This window comes from Polyodon spathula, chromosome 20 (assembly GCF_017654505.1).
Source record: "Polyodon spathula isolate WHYD16114869_AA chromosome 20, ASM1765450v1, whole genome shotgun sequence".
Lineage (NCBI taxonomy): Eukaryota > Metazoa > Chordata > Actinopteri > Acipenseriformes > Polyodontidae > Polyodon > Polyodon spathula.
The window spans coordinates 15,593,909-15,615,857 of NC_054553.1; the positions used below are offsets into that span (position 1 = coordinate 15,593,909).

Genomic DNA, 21,949 nt, shown 5'->3' on the forward strand with positions numbered 1-21,949 from the left:
TTGCCACATGAGGTATTAATTATGTTATTAATTGTAAGTTTTACATTATGTGTATCCTTTTTTTAGTTAAGTTGTTTTTGGTCACTGTTTAAATTGTGTGTGTATAGTCGTTTTAATGTGTTTACTAATTCATTTTTTTAAAATATGCTTTTATATTAAGTTTCAATACACTTTTGCGTAAAGTTTCGAGTTCTTTCATTTACCATTGGCAAAACCAGCTACGTGCGGCTACACGACTCAAAGTCAAAAATGGTCATCTGAGCTAAACGCCAAAAGGCAGGAAATTAGCAAAGATAGTGTGAGATGGGGGAGGGGAAATGAAAGACAAGATGGATGTGCCCTGCTAGGTACAACATGGTATGCAGCCCCCCTTATTGAAGGTGCAATGATAGAGTGGAAACCCTTATCATTGGACAGAAGTAAGACAATTAGGAGTGAAGTTAACACTTGTTTACAAAGGTATAAATACTAAACATTGTAAAGTTTTGTCAGTCTTTTCATCTCTTTCGAATTGACTCCATGGATATCCGTGCTTTCTGATACAAACATATGCACTGAGCTGTACTGAGGCCTTGTCCAAAGTCAGTTTGAATCTTGTGCTTATATGATTGTATTGGAAGTATACCTTTCTTGTATATAAAGTGTTTTTGAATCAAAAACCACTTGCCAGCTTAATTCTTTCACTACAGCTGCAGTATTCCTTTACCATAAAGTCCCACTCTGCCTAGGCAGCATGGAACTCCCAACCATTTCCTGACGTATGAACTGATTAAAGCTGCCAGCTTCTCAACTGTTGTCAAGGAAACCTTGTACACAGTCAGTGGCTACAGCAGTCTTGGCAGTAGACCAAACTGAAAGCACCAGACTTTCAGTTTGCCTGGTAAAACGCTGCTGTCTATGCTCTTCAACCCTTCCACCGCTTATTGTCTAACTTCTTCCACATGAACTGTGTCCTTTAGATCCCCGTCATACCATCTCCCTAGACTTTTCACTGGCTTCTCGGACACTGTTGGTATTGCCTCCCCATTAATGTAGAACCTTTTATCTACTACTTTACCTTTAATTATAGAGATTCTCCTTGATTTAGTGGGCTTGAATTGCATTCATGCCCATTCAATGTTATTGGTTAATTTGCCCAATAACAGATTAGTGCAGGCTATTGTTGAGTCATTGTTGTTATGTCATCCATGTATGCTCAAATTGGTGGTTTTGATGCCCTTATAATTCCATTGCCATGGTAAAAGCCTTTGGAGAAATGGTACATCCTGCCATTATTCCAACTTGTAGGCATTGCCATGTAGTGCTGAATTCAGAAGTTGAAAAACTAAATTGCAAATCTCCAAAGAAGGCTTTCTCTAATTTTGTTATTGTCATCGGTACACTGAAAAAATCAAATGTTGTCCAAAGAAGTTCATGTGGCACTGAACCATAAGCATTAGCCAAATCCAGGAAAGTCACATGGAGCTCCTTCCTCTCCTTTTTTGCTGATTGAATTTGTTGCCAGATTACACTGATGTGTTTTCCAAGCATCCTGGGTAACGTGGAATGCCTGCTTTTTTTACTGAAGTGTCAATGAAGCAGTTCTTTAACAGGTAGGTTGACAATCTCTGAGCAACAAGTTCAGTTCAACAGCGAGGAGCTGGTGTTGTGAGTAAAAAACATAAAGCCGTTATTAACCCGGCTTTAAGGAATTAAAATTAAGGAACTACGAAGACAACTACTTGAATTTCTTTTTTTTTCTTTTTTCTTTTAAAAAATGTAGTAGTTGGCAATTGATTATTAGCCTGGTTTTCTCCCAATTTGGAATAGCCAATCTATTTTTTTTAGACTCAGCTCACCAATACCACCCCCACGCTGACTCAGGAGCTGCAAAGACGAACACAATCTGTCCTTCGAAATGTGTTACCCTGAATGGCCTCTGAGCATGCAAACCATTCTCATGCAGATGACGAGCTACAGTCATTCTGCTGATGCATAAATAATTTCTTCTTGGAATTTCTCATGCTGTAGCCACTGCAGTCTGAAAACGTCAGATGTGACAGTCCTGGGCCTTTGTGGTGACCCATTTCTTTCCAGGACATAAGAACATAAGAAGAACATAAGAAAGTTTACAAACGAGAGGAGGCCATTCGGCCCATCTTGCTCGTTTGGTTGTTAGTAGCTTATTGATCCCAAAATCTCATCAAGCAGCTTCTTGAAGGATCCCAGGGTGTCAGCTTCAACAACATTACTGGGGAGTTGATTCCAGACCCTCACAATTCTCTGTGTAAAAAAGTGTCTCCTATTTTCTGTTCTGAATGCCCCTTTTTCTAAACTCCATTTGTGACCCCTGGTCCTTGTTTCTTTTTTCAGGCTGAAAAAGTCCCTTGGGTCGACACTGTCAATACCTTTTAGAATTTTGAATGCTTGAATTAGGTCGCCACGTAGTCTTCTTTGTTCAAGACTGAACAGATTCAATTCTTTTAGCCTGTCTGCATATGACATGCCTTTTAAGCCCGGAATAATTCTGGTCGCTCTTCTTTGCACTCTTTCTAGAGCAGCAATATCTTTTTTATAGCGAGGTGACCAGAACTGCACACAGTATTCAAGATGAGGTCTTACAAGTGCATTGTACAGTTTTAACATTACTTCCCTTGATTTAAATTCAACACTTTTCACAATGTATCCGAGTATCTTGTTAGCCTTTTTTATAGCTTCCCCACATTGCCTAGATGAAGACATTTCTGAGTCAACAAAAACTCCTAGGTCTTTTTCATAGATTCCTTCTCCAATTTCAATATCTCCCATATGATATTTATAATGTACATTTTTATTTCCTGCGTGCAGTACCTTACACTTTTCTCTATTAAATGTCATTTGCCATGTATCTGCCCAGTTCTGAATCTTGTCTAGATCATTTTGAATGACCTTTGCTGCTGCAACAGTGTTTGCCACTCCTCCTACTTTTGTGTCGTCTGCAAATTTAACAAGTTTGCTTACTATACCAGAATCTAAATCATTAATGTAGATTAGGAATAGCAGAGGACCTAATACTGATCCCTGTGGTACACCGCTGGTTACCACACTCCATTCTGAGGTTTTTCCTCTAATCAGTACTTTCTGTTTTCTACATGTTAACCACTCCCTAATCCATGTACATGTGTTTCCTTGAATCCCAACTGCGTTCAGTTTGAGAATTAATCTTTTGTGCGGGACTTTGTCAAAAGCTTTCTGGAAATCTAAATAAACCATGTCATATGCTTTGCAATTATCCATTATCGATGTTGCATCCTCAAAAAAATCAAGCAAGTTAGTTAGGCACGATCTCCCTTTCCTAAAACCATGTTGACTGTCTCCCAGTACCCTGTGTCTCCCAGTACCCAACATGGCCTGTCCCTCACAGAGCTGGTTTCCTGGTTTCTTTGAACTAGTCTGCTGATTGTTGAAGCAGAACATTTCATTCCCCAGGCAACTTCTCTCATAGACAGACTGCCTTCAATCATGCCGATAGCAACCAGGCGATCTTCATTACTCAAGCGGGGTATGGTCATATCTTTCACACTTCTTGCATTAAATAAAATCACGTCTTTTCAAATGGCTATTTACACAGATTCTTAATCAACTCATTTGGCAATTTTAGTTCAAGTCAAATACCAAACACTGAGCACCTTACATTTTTATGAAATCACATGACTTGACCTCAGTATTTTGTTATCCCAAGGAACAATACTACTCAAACAATCAACAGACCTATCTGATCAATATTTAAAATGTAAATAACATTATGCATGTGCCTAATGAGCTATTGATGTAAAACTTAGACAGATGCATTTTCATTGTGCATCAGTTTATATAAAAACAAGCAACATTCATTTTTTGAGTGAAAGGTTAAGGCACTGCTTGGTACTAAAGCAGTAATGAAATCCACAACTCTCAGCACATATTTGAGAACACATATGAAGAAAGGTAGCAGGTTCATATTTCAGAGCAATATTCCGTCTTCTCGTCCTTTGATCTTTAATCTGAAAAAAAACACAACAAAAAATCAGATGAAAAATGTGAACACAAATATAACTAAACCGCCTTTTTGGTTTAGTCAACAACTGCTACAGTGTTACAGATTATATGAGTTTGCCATAGCTAATGTATATGATTTCATTACAAATAGAGGGCTCTTCCACAATATGCATGCTGGTCTACATACTATTTTTAGAAATGTCAGTTTCTTAAATAACATGGAATAATGTTGGGTCAGTAAGGACTGAAAAACAATAAATAAATTCACTTGAAATGTTGAGATCTCAAGATAAATGAACTCAGGATCTCGACATTTCAAACTATTATGTAAAGATCTCAAAATAAATGATCTCATGATCTCATTTCAATCCTGAATCATTAATCTTGTAATGTATTTTCTCCCCATGTATCAAAACATATTTTAGTGAAAACAAATCCCACTCACCCTCTTTGTCTGATCCATACGGAAAGTGCTATAGCAAACAAGATAATCAGAGAAGTGCCCAGAGCTACAAACATGGATGCTTCAGATAGTCTATATTCCTCTGCAAAACAAGAAAACAACTAAATAAATCACTTTGGCATTCTCTAAAGGGAACGTTTTACACATTTACCAGTGGTTTCCCAGTCCATGGTGAGCACTATTCTCAGACTTCCTTACCTTGAGAAACACTAACTAGATCTCAGACAACCTTACCTAAAGTAACAATAGCTAGTTCAGGATCAGTGCTAGCCAGGGACTGTGGAACTAGCCTTTAGTGTTTGTATTGTTTAATTTTCTTTTAATTTTCAAAGTGGACCACAGTAGTCACTGAGACCAAGATCTCATTTCAAAGTGATACATATAATTTCAAACGATGCAACATACACTCTGTACATAGATTGCAAAAAACAAGAGACAAGGTCAGGGGTCAGGGCAGCTTACTGGTAGTTAGAGACCACTGTTGAACTGTTCAGCTTTTGATAATTGATTGATATGAATATCAGGCATATTATCAGTGACACTTTAGCATTTATAAATGTGTTATAAAGGATGTTACAAACAATAAAATGCGTTTACTATATAATTTTACAAAAACATATAACAACGGCACAATAAACCAATATACTGTATGAAGAGTTATAATTAGCTGTACAAAGAGTGTGATATACTGTGATACATGCAATGTGACCTATAATTTTAGTGTGTCTACCCTGCCTCCAGAGTGAAGTTCCACATTCATAACTTTCTTTGCTTGTTGGTTCATCTTGTAATATCCTTTGACAGATTGTTACAAAGAACAAGGATGTCGTTGTTGTTGTTGACTAAGCAGATGTTAGAACTATGTGTACCTCAATGGTAAACACACCAGCACACATGACTTAATGTTAATACATTATAGCCCTTTACCAGTAAAGCACAGGTTTGCGGTCCAGTCGCTCCACAGCTCATTATCAGCGCAGTACACTTTTAGCTTGCTTCTTACTCTGAAACAATGCCTGTGCCTCGGGTCTAATCGGGAGCTGGTAAATGTGGTTCCATTTTTGAAGTTAGACTAAAGTAAAAACAAAATAGTTTGAATCTTGAAGTACTTTTGTAGGAAATAAGAATAAAAAATGTAATTCAAATATTAAATATATGTTTAAAAGTAAAAAGTGGAATAAGTCAACTGTGAACAGCATACAAACACATTTCCTCTCTGGATACTATCCTAAAATGGATTTCTATTGGGTACTCTAACATTAATATGTTTTGGCTCGGCCTGAGTTAGTATTTAAATATTCTGATCATTGAAATAAACAAGGATGTAGATGTGTATGTACTGAACTGCAAAACACAAATACAAACCAGAAACACAAATACAAATCAAAAACACAAATACATATCAGAAAACACAAATATAAATCAAAAATCCCAAATACAAATCAAAAAACACAAATAGAAATTAAAAAACACAAATACAAATCAGAAAACACAAATACAAAAAGCCTACAAACAACAGAAGTCATTTCACAACAGAAATACGTCACGATAGAGGCCACTTTCTCAGATACCCCAGCATAGTCTTCACCTGTTTCTATTGAAGTTGGAGGTTGTAACAGTGCAAGCAGCCCTGTACTGTTATTTTTAGAATGGGGTTTCTCCCTCCACCCCTGTGCAGTTTATTTTGTGTTTTGTATTATGATTCATTTTGTTTGTGTTTATGTTAAATGTATTTAGGATGGCGTAGCCGCGTTTGTTTTGGTTTTGTGTTTTGTAGTGTGGATGGGAAGTCCCATCCACAATTAAAAACCTTGTGCAGAAGGTGGCCATCTTCCTATTAATTAATTGTTTAATTTATTGCTAATTGGGAGATGGTCAGCTGCATAAATACCTGCAGCTCTCTGCACTCTGTGTGGGTGTTCAGAAGTGGAGAACGGGAGAGCGAGAGGAGAGAGAAAAATGAAACAAAACCTAAAGGGATCAGTGAAAGCGATCTGCCCAGCCTGACCAGTGTGTTTGTGTGTTTGTGATTTATTTTTGTTTACCTGTTTTATTTTTGCGCTCTGTGAGCAGTATTTATTTGTTTAAACATGTTATTTATTTTTGTATTTAAAATAAAATGGTGCACAACGCATCTTTTGAACTGTAGTTACCTGTGTGTGCTTCCTCATTCTGGCCTGACGTCACCACTCATGGCCGTCCTGTCACATGTGGTGGCAGCAGGGGGATCACCAGCGCCTCCTGGACACAGGTCAGAAAAAGTGTACTACAGTTTGTTTTCTGTTTTTTTTGTATATAACTTTTTGGAGTGAGGAAAGATGGGAGGAAGAAGAGGAAAGGGGAAGACGCAGCAGCAACTGCAGCAACCGCAGCAGCAGAAGAGGTAGTGGACCCGGACTCTAACTTGGTTTGGACCCTTGAACTGGGCAGCTGAGCAGGAAGAATGGAGGGCCGAAGGGGCTCCCATGTAAAGAGCCTGTGGTGAGTTTGGGCACATTCGGGAGGACTGTCCCTATGGCGACCCCCAATATGAAGAGGCCTGGAACCAAGGCCTGGTTGGGGATGCGGTAGAGTGGTTATGGGCAAAAGACCAGACCCAGCCAACGCCCAAGAGGGAGGATCCCAAACAGCCACAGCCCAAGCCTGCCCCAGCAGAGGAAGAGTGCCTGCTGGTCCCACCACAGCCACTGAAGGAGAGCAGGTAGGGAGCTTTCCTCCACACCATAGTGGTGCTACCTCTGTGGGGAGTGGGGGCCCTTTCCACTTAACTGTCCCCTCCCACTAGAAGAATACCTGCTGGTTCTGCCACCTCCACCAAGAGGGGAGGAGCCCAAATGTCTTGCGCCTGAGTGGGAGGAGCTCGAATGTCCTACATCTGAATGGGAGGAGCCAGAACATCCTGCGCCTGAGTGGGAGGAGTTGGTGCGTCCAAAGCCCACGAGGGGGGAGTTGGTACGTCCACAGTCCAAGAGGGGGGAGTCGGTGCGTCCACAGCCCAAGAAGGGGGAGTCGGTGCATCCACAGCCCAAGAAGGGGGAGTCTGTGCATCCACAGCCCAAGAAGGGGGAGTCGGTGCGTCCATAACCCAAGAGGGGGAAAGCCAAATGTCCACAGCCCAGGTACCCACCAGCAGAAGGGGGAATAACTGCTGGTTCCACGGGAAGACTGCTTGTTACTCCCACCTCCACCAGCAGAGGGAGAATACCTGCTGGTTCCACCTCCACCTCCATAGGAGGACTACTTGTCGCTTCCACCTCCACCAGCAGCAGAAGAATACCTGCTGGTTCCGCTTCCACCACCTCCACCAGCAGAGGGAGCAACCCTGATGGTTCCACCTTCGCAGCCAGAAGGGGAGGAGCCCCTGCCACCTTCACCACCACTATCACCCCCAGCACGAGGAGAGGAGCAGGAGCTGCCTCTGCCTCCACCTCCGCCAGTAGAGAGTGCATGCCTGCTGTCTTCACCCCTACCAGCAGAGAGAGAGAGAGTCTGCTGGTCCCACCTCCACCAGCAGAAGGAAGAGACCTGCTGGCTGAACCGCCACTTCCTTCACCACCCCCATAATCATGAGGAGAGGAGCAGAAGCTACCTCTGCCTCCACCAACATGAGGAGAGGAGCAGGAGCTACCTCTGCCTCCAGCCCCACCAGCAGAGGGAGTATTCCTGCTGGTCTCACCACCATCACCACCTGGAGAAGAGGAGCAGGAACTGCCTCTGTCTCCACCCCCTCTAGAGGGAGAGAAGCAGGAGCTACCTCTCCCTTCATCATTGGAGGGACCAGGGCAGGATGTTGCCAGTCCTCAGCAGCCCCTGCATAGGTTGCTGAGATGGAGCACGGGGGAAAACCAGCTAGTCCTGGCTCCCCTCCTGCAGTCACCTCCCGAGGGTCCACTGCTGCAGTCACCTCCCGAGGGTCCGCTGCCGCCATCGCCTCCTGGGGGTCCGCTGCTGCTGTGGCCTCCCAAGGGTCCGCTGCCGTCGTCGCCTCCCGGTGTTCCACTGACACTGTCACCCTTCAGAGGAACCACTGCAGCCCTGCCTTGCACCTCCCAAGGATGCCTGCCTTGTACCGCCCAAAGATGCCTGCCTTGCACCGCCCAAGACTGTTGGGGCCATGGGGGGGGGGGGGGGGGGGGGGGGGGGGGGGGGGGGGGGGTATGTAACAGGGCAATCAGCCCTGTAGTTATTTTTAGAACGGGGTTCCCCCTCTGCCCCTGTGCAGTTTATTGTGTTTTGTATTATAATTTATTTGGTTTGTGTCTATGTATATAAATGCCGGCGAACATCATGGGTTTTGTTTTTGTATTTAGGACGGTGTAGCCGCGTTTGTTTTGGTTTTGTGTTTTGTAGCGTGGATGGGAAGCCCCATCCACAATTAAAAACCTTCCTATTAATCAATTGTTTAATTTATTGTTAATTGAGAGATGGTCACGGCCGTCCTGTCACAGAGGTGTTTAGAGACCTCAAGTTCAGTCTTTTGTAACTTAGTTAACTGTTGTATTTCTATCAATGTTATAAATGGTATCACAACGGTAAGTGTCATGTTTAACATAAATTACCATAAATTGTGAACAGTAATAGCGGTGAAAAACTACTATTTTAGTTAGACAACTTTTACTTGTTTCTTTGTAGCTCAAGTTTGGATTTGATGCCTGTGAATTTGTAGTTGTTTTCATAGGCATAATAAAACGTGTTTTATGGGGGATTACGTGACGTGTGAGAGCAATGGCAGTTTAGGATTTTTTCTCCTCACTTCTCCTTGCATATTTTGCTCTTTGGGAAGGGTTTAATCCTTTGCTATGTCTTTCTTTTATATACATATTGACGTCTAAACTGTCTAAGAATGTCGACTTCATCGAAAAAATACTTACAGCTGAATCTTCTCCCTTCAAGGGGGGAAAAAATACAATTGATTTGGACCTGTCTACCATCAGGGAGGCCTGCATGTCACACACTTGCCAAAATTTGTTATCTGTTATCTCAAATCGAAAAGATTTTGTCTGAGACTATTGTTGCAATGGCCACTTTGAGTACTGATTTCTCACCTTTTTCTCAGAAATTTAAGTCCCTTAAATACGATTTTGCTTTGCAAGCAAATAGACAGCAACAAGAGGGCTGTACTGATTCATGAGACCAAGATTGACCGGTTTCAGGCTAAGATGGCAGATCTGGAAGATAGAAATCGACGCAATAACCTTCGCCTGATCAGTTTGTGAGAGAGCGAAGGGTGCCGACACCACAGACTTTTTGACCAGATCACTTCCATTGTGGTCCCCAACCCTGACTGGGATGGACATTCAAATAATGCGAGCTCATCGTATTTACTCTGATCACGCCAAAACAAAAGACCTGCACACTTTTAAGAAACCGCCAGGCTATTCTTCACGTCACGTAGCCAGGAAGGACACCTCAAGCTCTTCCCGGGCTATATTAACTTCACGGTTCAGCGGCAATGGGCTTTCTCTCGGTCTATCACTTTTGCCCGTTCCCATGGCCTAATTTCTTATTTATCCACCGGCTCTCTTCCTGAATTATTTGTAACCTTTTGGACTCAATTGGGTCTGCTTGTGTTTAACATGATGCAAGCTGCTGTGGAAAAGGCTCTTGTGTTTTATTTCCCTTTACTAAAAAAAGATAAAGATCCCACTCTCTGTACAAGTTATCGCTGACCTGCATCACTAAATTAATTCATCAGGACCAAACCGGGTTCACCAAGATCCGATAACATCCGTTATTCTTTATTCATTTCATTTACTTCATTTTTTATACGCTGCTAGAGATATTGCTGCCCCCTGTGCGATACTCTCACTTGATGCACAGAAGTCTTGGAGTGGGATTATCTTTGGCCGTTCTTAGATTATATGAGTTTGGGCTCAGAGTTTATTGTCATGGTTAAAGAGAGAGAGAAAGAGAGAGAGGGGAGAGAGATAAATGTAATAAAAAATTTCAACACATTGTGCTTAAGCATTTGTTTATTTCTTTCCAAATAAAACCTGATTTCTACCGGAATATTTATTCTTTCTTGATTATATTAATTCTACCCGATTTTTAAAAAAACATTCACCTGAATTGGAAAAAAATCACCCGGAATTCAGATGCCCTAATTATAACACTGACAGAAATATGACGGCCAACTAAGTTACAAAAGACTGAACTTGAGCTTTCTAAACACCTCCAACTTCTCCTGATACAAGTGGGGGAGTGACCTCCATCATGCTGTATTTCCGTTGTGAAATGACTTCTGTTGTTTGTGGGCTTTTTGTATTTGTGTGTTTTTTTATTTCTGTTTGTGTTTTTTAATTTCTATTTGTGTTTTTTTATTTACATTTTATTTTTTTATTTCAATTTGTGTGTTTTTTTTTAAATTTACATTTGTGTTTAATTTGCATTTGTGTTTTTTGATTTGCACTTGAGTACTAACAATGCAGTGTGTTTGTGTAAGACATACCCAGTGTAAGTACTAAGTATGAGAGTTGCAAACTGTACAATGAAGCTGCCAAGCCACCCACTGATATTTACTAGTTATTTAACTTTGCAAAATGAATGAGGGTATGATTTTTTTTTTTAATTTATTATCCCAATAAAAAGGGAGTGTTGAATACAGCCTGTGCTTTCCTCTGAGTCTATCTAGTCGTCTTTGTGACGGCTGCAGTCTCGGACTGAAATATAACATACCGTCCATTCGTTTTCATCTTCTCTGCACTGAACCTCGTACTCCAGGCAATGGGATTTGGTATTACCCACAGGGGGCTTCCACTGCAAATGCAGTTTTTCATTTCCCACTTCTGTTACATTTATTTCATTAATAACAGCTGGTTTCACTAGAAGCAATACAAAGTATTTGTGAGTTTACCCCGATATATTTTGCAGTTTCACCCATGTTTTTCCCAAGGTTATACTATGCATTTATCTTGGTTTGCCGTGTTTTTGGTTTTTTGTTTTACTGTGTCTTTGTGGGCAGTACAATGCTTACCTAAGCTTTACCAAGCTTTCACTATGCTTTATTAAACATTACTATGTTTTTACAATGGAAAACTTGTATAAGGGTTAAAATGTATAGTTGCTGTCAAGGCTGATCTGTTTCTGCATCAGGATGTTAAGTGCTTGCTTCTTTCAAACTGAGTAGAACTTTTAATTGCAGCTCACATACTGTCTTAATTAATGAGTATCTGCAGTAATTATAGGGTCAAATTACTGTAATCAATAGGGAATTATTGTTGTCTTGGTAATAGCACATGCTATTTATAGTGTATTAATTATGTTTTATAAAATATATTTTCTCTTTTAAAAGTACTACACCAATTCCATTTCAATAGGATCCTAGGTCTACAATGCTGTCAGTAATAGAGACAATGAAGCTCGAAAGATTTTGTTTATACACCACTTTTGTCTAAAAATAGCCCAGACTGAAATCTCACTCTTTTCATTACCTAGATTTTGAAGTTCAGATGTGAAGTATGCTGGAATCAGAGGTCCTGCTGCAGAAGAGCCATTAACACAGATGTTAAAGTCAGTGTATTCCTCCAAATCAGCACTGGAAAAATTGCAGCCAATGTTGACCCCACTGGACTGGATATAGTCAGCACATTCCATTGCATGGTCCAGCTTTGAGTGCCTATTAAAACAGAGGTACACAGGCAAGATACAGTTCTTTTATTCTTTCTTAATCTATAATGATTGATAATGATACAGCATCACACATCAATCTGTATTCACATGTATGCTTAATATTAATGAAAAACATACATTAATGCCATCACAGTACCTGAATTTAATAATGACAGTCCCTGAAATGATTAGCAGAAAATACAGAGTATGCTAAAGGCATGGGGATTTATCTTCATGGTGAGCAGTACTAATTAAATATTTGGCAAGTTGTTCTGTAGAAATGACCAGTGCTTGATATAAGTCAAACAGAATAGCATCTGTTTGGAATTTTTCACAGGAAGAAAAAAACATTTGTGTACGTAAATGGGCTCAAACAATGAAAGAAAACAAGCTGATGAGTGTGGGGAAGACGCAGTGGAAAATGTTTTGGTGTGTGCACCGTGGCTGCAGGACAGGCTGCATTGCTGTTTGTCATAAATCTCAATTAAAAACACATACCAGTAGAACAGGTTGTAGTTAAAATATGGAGGTCTCTGCCAGGTACATTCCATGTATTCCCAATTATAGAAAACACAGGTGAGGTTTTCAAGCCTGGACTCTGGAATCCCTGCAGGTTAGCAATGGAAAATAGATTTATGCAAAATTTAAGAAATGACAAAAACAAACAAAAACTGTGCATTGGATACACAAACATAGTAACAAAAGTGTCTATGTTTTTTTTTTTTCTTTCTGAGCAATAGATAAACTGAATGTCCACATGCATAAAATGCAAGTAAATCCCCTCCCTAGTAGAATGACGCCTTTGTGTGTGTGTGTGTGTGTGTGTGTGTGTCCAGCCGAGAACACCCAGACTGGGCTAAGGAATGAGCTACAGAGATTTTGAGGGAACTGAATGTATTAATCCTACAACAAAACCAAAACCAAAGTTCACTAGAATGGTGTGGGTATTTCTATGTTGTTGATGCTGAATCATTGGGTCCTTTTTAAAGCCTGACTCATGTTGTGAAATACAGTGAAACTGCTGTGGGTTTGGAGGTGAAGCATTGGTCATGTTGATCTGGGCTGTTTACAGGTGGAAAAATCAACCTGCCAGTGTATGTTGGTAAAAGAATGAATTCTAAATGTTTACAACTTACCTTTCTGTGATGGCTGCAATGTTGTTTCAGCCCACATGCTTTGCAGGTCAGAACCATTTGTACACTGACCTTTCAGCAGGCTCTGTACTTTTACTTTGGCTTCCTTCCCAAGGTCAAATCTGGCACTGTGTTTTAAGTGTGTAGTTCTCACAGTCTGCATTAACAAATATATCCAATTAATTATCTGACCAAATCTAAACAAACACTATATTGCTATATCTGAAAAGAAAACTAAGTCATCTTACAGCCAATAGGGAAAAGACACATGATATTTATTCTTACCCGCTTTTGAACCGCCATACATTTTTATGGTTTGTTATTTTTATGGTTTCTTTTACTTACAATTACTAATGTGTTTTATTAATTACTAATAAGCACAAGATTTCCATTACATGAGAGTAAATGTTAAACTTCATGCTGATTTGAACTCGGCTCTCGCCAAGATAAGCACCAACTAAGATGTAGCTTTACAGTAAACTAATGTGATCCATCTTCATCTCCATCCACTTGTGTTGCTTTCCATCTGATGATGTAGATATCCTTCTGTCTGGTGTTGACTGCTGAAGTGTAATGCTGGTACCAGGGATCTGCTTATTTTGACTCCCCAGCACATCAGCACACACATCGGCTGTGAAGCTGGCTCCGGGGATCAACCCAGTGTGGTCTCCCCAGCGCATCACCTCCCAAGCTGCAAACGAGTCAACGACCACAAGCAACAAGACTGAGGCCCGGCGAGAAGACTGCTGTAAAATTTATAACGACTGTTATCAGACAAACTAGTCTGGAACTGCTGTACACATAAAACCACAGTATCCACTGTTGTGGATCCTATACCGAGGACTGAAGACCTTGTTGCAGCTGTTTGTTGGTTCTATCGAGAGTTGAAAGCTTTGTTGCCGAGTCTGATCCAATGTGGGATTGAAGACTTTGTTGCGGAGAGGAGAGTTTTGTACTGGACACTTCAACAGATTGAGTTTCCAAACCAGCGGACCAAAAGTCTAATCTTCAAAGAAACATTGAGTATAATTCCAGTTGCATTTTCCTTTCATGGAACTAAATTAATTAATTGTAACACATTCACATAGAATTGAACTGTTCATTATTTAGTTTGCACACATTGCGTGTTAACTAACTTTTAGTGAAACTTGATGAAGTAACTATAAGTAATCTACCTCATACTGTTGTATGAAAAATTTCTTCACAAGTAAACTTGTCATATACTTAATCTATATACCATTAATAAGCTTAATGTGATTGTGACAGGAAATGGCGTTGCGATGACGTCAGGCCAGAATGAGGAAGCACACAGGTACTGCAGTTGCCACAAGAGACACGTGGTGCGCCGTTTATTTTAAATACAAATATAAATAAAATATTTAAACAAAAATAAATACTGCTCACAGAGTGAAACAAAAGATGTAAACAAAAACAAAATCACACACACAGGTGAAGCTGGGCAATCGCTTTCACTGATCCTATACTTTCTTTTTAGTTTTAAATGAATCTCACTCTCTCCCTCTCCACTTCCAAACACCCCACACCAAAGGGACAGAGCTGCAGATATTTATGCCGGTGACCATCTCCCGATTAGCAACAAATTAATCACTTAATTCAGGAGATGGCCACATTCTGCGCAAGGTTTTATCATTACTGGCAGAGGATGCGTTACTCCCTCGCCTCTGCCAGAACATGTCTAAAAAATAATAACAAAAACAATAATAAAACACAACACAGCTACGCCGTCATTTATATATATAAATAATAAATAAACCAACACAAAATAACACAGGGGCTACTAAAAATAACTGAACAGGGCTACTCGCCCTGTTACAGTGATATGTTCTAAGATTGTCTGCCTCATCTCAGATGAGGCTGTGTGCTTGGATGTGGGTGTGTGTGTGTGAGCAAGCTACCACGTCACAGCCTGCTTGCTTGCTAGTGAGTGAGGAGACAGGCGGTGTCATAGTTCAATTGCCTACTAGTCAAGTTAAGGCAGTGAGAGTTTTGTATTTTGTTTTGTATTTTGTTTGTCGACTAAGAGATTTACTTTATGACTTTTCTGATTTCTGTTTATTATCGTGTAGTTAATAAAATACTACTACTGATTAAGCATTCCTTGTGTCTGCACCTGAATGTGTGTTCATAGTATATCCTTGATCTTTGTAACACATCATTTTAAGTATTGTTAGTAAAAGAACTAAATCAACCCAGATAAACATTAAATGATCGATTATTGAATTGTTCCTACATGATTTGTATTGAGACCCATCCTTAAGATCATTCAACACTCTTTTCCATACAGTGCCTAGGGTAGATATGTGGTAGAGCTGCAGTACAGTACGTGTTTTTCATAAATCAGAAGTTCCCCCTTAAAATGGAATTATTAAGATTATTTAGTTTTATTATAAGTATATTCTACTCCATTACTTGTTTTGTGGGATATTTTACTACATTAACAGGGTGTTTCAATGGATTAAATGTATTTTTCAAACAATATACAGTATAAGAATAATATATGGGTCAGAATATATTACCACTAGGGCTGTGTGAATGAATCCAAGCTAACAATCTCCCTTCCGACCTGTGAGGGCTCTATATAACAGGAATCGGGTGCCGCAGACTGGATGGTTTGGCAGTTCATTCCAGGGTCAGCTGGAAGTCGGCCATCCAGAAAGGGGGCGGAGTCACAATACCAGAAGTCATCGCCTTAATGCGGTAGGCGATGTGGCAATCGCGAATTGGAGGAAAAGAGAAGGCACTCGTTACTGAAGGGTTAGAGTTAGGGTTAGGCATGACTGAAGGTATATCAGGGGATGTGACGAAAAAACTGTTCCTCTGTTATGGTTATGCAAGGACCGCTGGAGGAGTGTTAAATAACCATGAGTGTTTCATCTTGTCTTGTCAGTCTATTAACTATTGTTACTTGTCATTATAGAAGGCATGTTATCTGGCATTGGAAGGGCGTAAGACACAGGGAAATGGTCGGGAGGAGCCTTGTATCGTTGATGTGGTTGTCGGTATAAGTGAGTACCCATGCATTAGTGGACTCAGGGTGTGGGCAGACCTTAATTTGGACAGCTCTTTTGGGCGGTGTGTCATGGCAGCCACAAGGTCAGGTGGCAATCTCAGGTGGCGATTTTTACCTTACAAGCTGACTTCTTTTCTTCCCTTGTTCATCCTTGAAAAACAAAAAGAGACGGATTGAAAAATGGGACAGTGCATCAATGAGACGAGGTTGGGGTCTGGTGGGAGAAAGCTTGGCTGGTATTAAACGAAACTCAAAGGGATTCGGTATGCAGTGTGACCGAGAGGGCAAGGTTACTGGGCCATCCAGGGCAGAGGCTACTCCAGCCCATCTCAATATACAGGATATGTGGTACCGAAACACAGACTTAGTGTGGGACCAACACAGCGATCCCACACTGGTACACGCTTAGTGACAGGTCCAGTCTATTGAAGGTAAGGATGTTGAAAACGCTATGGTGCTAGTATTGCCACACCTCATTATCAAGGGGCAATTATTATATGGGTGAACCCTGCCACAGGCACAGGACATCCTGTAACATAATTGATGGTTATTATCAGCCCAACGTCATGAGGTTATCGCATGATATCCCTTTCGTGGGACACCTGGGAGCTGAAAAAACTAGGGAATGCATATTGGCTCGATTTTATTGTGTAGGACTTCATAAGTAAGTGTTGAAATATGTAGCCACATGGCCAGACTGCCAGTGAGTAGTGCTGGGTTGAGTGCTACCCGCCCCTTTGGTCCCACTGCCAATACTTTCCAGTCCCTTTGAACGTATTGCAATGGACATTGTAGGCGTTTTGCTACCTTCTGACTCTGAGCATATGCATATATTAGTAGTGTTATTATATATTAGTGTTATTATATTAGTAGTAGTGATTATGCAATGTGATACCTGGAGATTGTGGTCTACTGATCCAGCTGCAATTGCCAAAGAATTAGTGCAGATTATGTCTCGAGTAGGGATTTCCAAGGAAATATTGACTGATCATGGAACTAATTTTCTGCCTAAATCGTTGCAGTAAGTTTACAAAATACTAAAAATACGTCCCATCAGAACATTTGTTGATCATCCACAGATGGACAGTGTAGTGGAATGTTTTAATCAGACCCTAAGCAGATGCTGAGGTAGTTTGTGAACCAAGAGCCTTCAGGGAATAACGGTTATATCCTCCATAACTGGAAATAACATTGTTTAAAATAAATGTGGTTGTTGAAATAAAATAAAGCTACAATATTAACGGGGCTATCATACTGAGCTTGATTCATAGTTTTGCAGCGATCCTGAATTTCTAAAAGAGTACTCTGTAGAAACTGACGGGTTTCATTTGTTGTTGTCTGTAGCAGAAGAACTACTAGAAAGTATATTTTGAGAAGTAAAAGCATGTTTAGCAGCATGCAGGTGGTACAGCAGACTAGATGTGATACTGGACCTCACTTTGACAGTAGATACAAGTAACTCTCTTTCTATGAACTGAACCATCAGAAAGTTTAAAATAAACTTCCCAGTGGTTTCAGGGCATTTGTTGGTTGCAGTGTGTTTTTTGGTTTTAGTGTGTTTGTTAGTTGCAATGAGCCTGTTGATTGCAGTGTGTTTGTTGGTTGCAGTGTGTTTTTTGGTTTTAGTGTGTTTGTTAGTTGCAATGAGCCTGTTGATTGCAGTGTGTTTGTTGGTTGCAGCGTGTTTGTTGGTTGCAGTGTGTTCGTTGGTTGCAGTGTGTTTGTTAGTTGCAATGAGCCTGTTGATTGCAATGTGTTTGTTGGTTGCAGTTTGTTTGTTGGTTGCAGTGTGTTTGTTGGTTACAACGAGCATGTTGGTTGCAGTGCGTTTGTTGGTTGCAATGAGCCTGTTGGTTGCAGTGTGTTTCTTGGTTGCAGTGCGTTTCTTGGTTGCAGTGCGTTTCTTGTTTGCAGTGTATCTGTTGGTTGCAGTGCGTTTGTTGGCTGCAGTGCGTTTGTTGGCTGCAGTGCTTTGTTGATTGCAGTGCTTTTGTTGGTTGCAGTGCGTTTGTTGGCTGCAGTGCTTTGTTGATTGCAGTGCTTTTGTTGGTTGCAGTGTGTTTGTTGGTTGGAATGAGCCTGTTGGATGCAGTGTGTTTGTTGGTTGTAATGAGCCTGTTGGTTGAAGTGTGTTTGTTGGTTGCAATGAGTTTGTTGGTTGCAATGAGCCTGTTTGATGCAATGTGTTTGTTGTTTGCAATGAGCCTGTTGCATGCAATGTGTTTGTTGGTTGCAATGAGCCTGTTGGTTGAAGTGCGTTTGTTGGTCAAGGGAAAAATGAATTCTGTGTTTGTTTCAGTACAACACTAATTTGCATTATGGAACTTATTTATTTCCTTCTATTTCCATCCTATCTGGGCTAGATAAGCAGCACAGCACTCCACAGTAGATGTTTTGTGAATTTCATAAACCTGTAAAAAGGTGAAATAAACCACTGACAAGAAGCTCTCTCGCTTTTACTCTTACACAAAAAGGAATGCTACAGGGCTGCGTCTATTAATTAATAATACTTAAGGGAGTGTTTGTGATAATCAGATACCTGTGATTATGATTTATGAGAGCTTGGTCGCTCAATATTAACCACATCAAAAGCATTGGCCTTTATTGTTTCTTTTATATTTTGTATTTAGATGTTTGTGAATGGGAATACTGTTGTTTCCTTTTCAAGGTGGGACTTGTAACATTTTTATATACTTTTAATAATCTTGTTAATTGCCTGACTTTTTCTTGCTGAGAACAGAACTTTTCTGTGCATGCAATGTTCTTTGCCAACAAACTCATGGGTTTATAAGCAGTTGACTGCCTGCCAAGTCAAGATAGGTCAGACTATATTCAAGGTCTATATTGGAGACAGAAGAGATAACGGAGGGACAGGTATGAAAAAATGATTTCTTTACTTTTTTCTTTATTTCTTTTAATTTGAAATGGATAATTATGATCATCATGGACCATGGTCATCTAACTGAATTATACAACGCAACGCTTTAGGGAATGCTTTGCCAAGTGACAGAATAATAGGTACTTTAAGTACTTGTCAGTGTGATGCTCATGAAAATAAAACAGGTACATGTTTAATTGAACCCCAGAATACCAGGAAAGAAGATATGTTACAGGTGGCATATCAGGGATGAAACAGTTATTGTGTTACTACTAATCGCAAATATTATGTAGCATAACAAACCAGACGTTCTGTATCAATCTCACTTACAGCAGCATGATTGGGAATAACCGGTTACCATACTCCAATAAGCAGACAAATCTAAATCTAAAAAAAAATGGCCAAAATGGTATAATAGATAAATTATAAAAATATTCAGTGAAAACTTTAGAGCGTTTAAAAGGGACCAAAAACAAAGTACACAGAAAGAGTACACTGAACTGCAAACGCAAGTCAAAAAGTAAGTTAGAAAGGCCAAGAGAGAGATAGAAATGAGCATTGCTAAGGGGGCTAAAATCAATTCCAAAAAGTTTTTCCAATATTATAACAGCAAGAGTACATTCAAAGAGGAGGTTAAATGTCTAAGAGCTACAAATGGCAAAATCATAGATGAAGATAGCAAAATTACCAAATATATTAAATGATTACTTTTCTCAAGTTTTTACAAAGGAGGTGTGGCAGAGCAGAGCTCTGTCCTATATAGATTGGCAGGGATGGGGTTAAATTCCCCTACCTGCCTGGGTTTATTGTGTTCAGGTGGCTGGGGTTGATTAATTAACGATCAATCAGCACCCAGCCACCTGACATAAAAGGAGGCCTCAGCTTCCCATTAGAGAGAGGAGGGAGCTGTGGAAGCAAGCAGACGGTTGTGCTTGTTGTTTTTTGGTTTTGTGAATTTTTGTAATCCAGTGAAGGCATCGCCCAGCCTGGAAACCTTTATTTTTGTAAGTTTTGCTTTTTGTTTTATTATTTGTGTTTAAATATCTTTATTATCGCCCTTGTGCCCTTTTATTTTGTGCTTATTTATAATTAAAGTATTATTTTTTTGAACTGCAGTCTGTCTCTGGGCCTCTATCCACTCGTCAGCCGGATACGGACAACATGCCCCACATGTCAACCTGTTCCTATCCTGATTTAAATAACTTTTGCATAAGTGAGGCAGAAGTGTTAAAGGGACTCTTAAAATAAACTAATTCCTTGGGCCGGATGAGATCCTCCCAATAGTACTCAAAGAAATGAAAGAAGTTACTTACAAACCGCTAACCAAGTCTCTAGACACAGGGGTTGTAACGACAGACTGGAGAATTGCAAACATAATACCAATCCACAAAAAGGGAAACAAAACCGAACCAGAACTACAGACCAATAAGCGTAACTTCTATTATATGCAAACTTATGGAAACTATAATAAGATCCAAAATGGAAAATTACCTATATGGTAACAGTATCCTGGGAGACAGTCAGCATGGTTTTAGGAAAGTGAGATGGTGTCTAACTAACCTGCTTACATAAGAACATAAGAAAGTTTACAAACGAGTGGAGGCAATCTGGCCCATTTTGCTCGTTTGGTTGTTAGTAGCTTATTGATCCCAAAATCTCATCAAGCAGCTTCTTGAAGGATCCCAGGGTGTCAGCTTCAACAACATTACTGGGGAGTTGATTCCAGACCCTCACAATTCTCTGTGTAAAAAAAAGTGCCTCCTATTTTCTGTTCTGAATGCCCCTTTGTCTAAACTCCATTTGTGACCCCTGGTCCTTGTTTCTTTTTTCAGGCTGAAAAAGTCCCTTGAGTCGACACTGTCAATACCTTTTAGAATTTTGAATTCTTGAAGTAGGTCGCCACGTAGTCTTCTTTGTTCAAGACTGAACAGATTCAATTCTTTTAGCCTGTCTGCATATGACATGCCTTTTAAGCCTGGAATAATTCTGGCCGCTCTTCTTTGCACTCTTTCTAGAGCAACAATATCTTTTTTATAGCGAGGTGACCAGAACTGCACACAATATTCAAGATGAGGTCTTACTAGTGCATTGTACAGTTTTAACATTACTTACCTTGATTTAAATTCAACACTTTTCACAATGTATCCGAGCATCTTGTTAGCCTTTTTTATAGCTTCCCCACATTGTCTAGATGAAGACATTTCTGAGTCAACAAAAACTCCTAGGTCTTTTTCATAGATTCCTTCTCCAATTTCAATATCTTCCATATGATATTTATAATGTACATTTTTATTTCCTGTGTGCAGTACCTTACACTTTTCTCTATTAAATGTCATTTGCCATATGTCTGCCCAGTTCTGAATCTTGTCTAGATCATTTTGAATGACCTTTGCTGCTGCAGCAGTGTTTGCCACTCCTCCTACTTTTGTGTCGTCTGCAAATTTAACAAGTTTGCTTACTATACCAGAATCTAAATCATTAATGTAGATTAGGAATAGCAGAGGACCTAATACTGATCCCTGTGGTACACCACTGGTTACCACACTCCATTCTGAGGTTTTTCCTCTAATCAGTACTTTCTGTTTTCTACATGTTAACCACTCCCTAATCCATGTACATGTGTTTCCTTAAATCCCAACTGCGTTCAGTTTGAGAATTAATCTTTTGTGCGGGACTTTGTCAAAAGCTTTCTGGAAATCTAAATAAACCATGTCATATGCTTTGCAATTATCCATTATCGATGTTGCACGATCTCCCTTTCCTAAAACCATGTTGACTGTCTCCCAGTACCCTGTTACCATATAGGTAATTTTCCATTTTGGATCTTATTATAGTTTCCA

The 21,949-nt window shown here is 40.0% G+C and overlaps 1 protein-coding gene across 2 annotated transcripts in view; it reads right to left on the minus strand.

Moving 5' to 3' along the window:
- Positions 1-3,798: 3,798 nt before the first annotated feature.
- The window catches only part of il13ra2 (interleukin 13 receptor, alpha 2), a 72,942-nt gene continuing 54,791 nt past the window's right edge, over positions 3,799-21,949 (minus strand). For both annotated transcript variants that reach the window (XM_041219641.1, XM_041219642.1), the window contains exons 4-10: positions 13,204-13,357; positions 12,566-12,674; positions 11,890-12,074; positions 11,135-11,280; positions 5,387-5,531; positions 4,442-4,541; positions 3,799-4,001 (exon numbers count right to left, since the gene is read on the minus strand). In XM_041219641.1, coding sequence (XP_041075575.1) covers positions 3,962-4,001; positions 4,442-4,541; positions 5,387-5,531; positions 11,135-11,280; positions 11,890-12,074; positions 12,566-12,674; positions 13,204-13,357 — 879 coding nt within the window. In that variant the 3' untranslated portion in view covers positions 3,799-3,961. The remainder of the gene's footprint in view (positions 4,002-4,441; positions 4,542-5,386; positions 5,532-11,134; positions 11,281-11,889; positions 12,075-12,565; positions 12,675-13,203; positions 13,358-21,949) is intronic.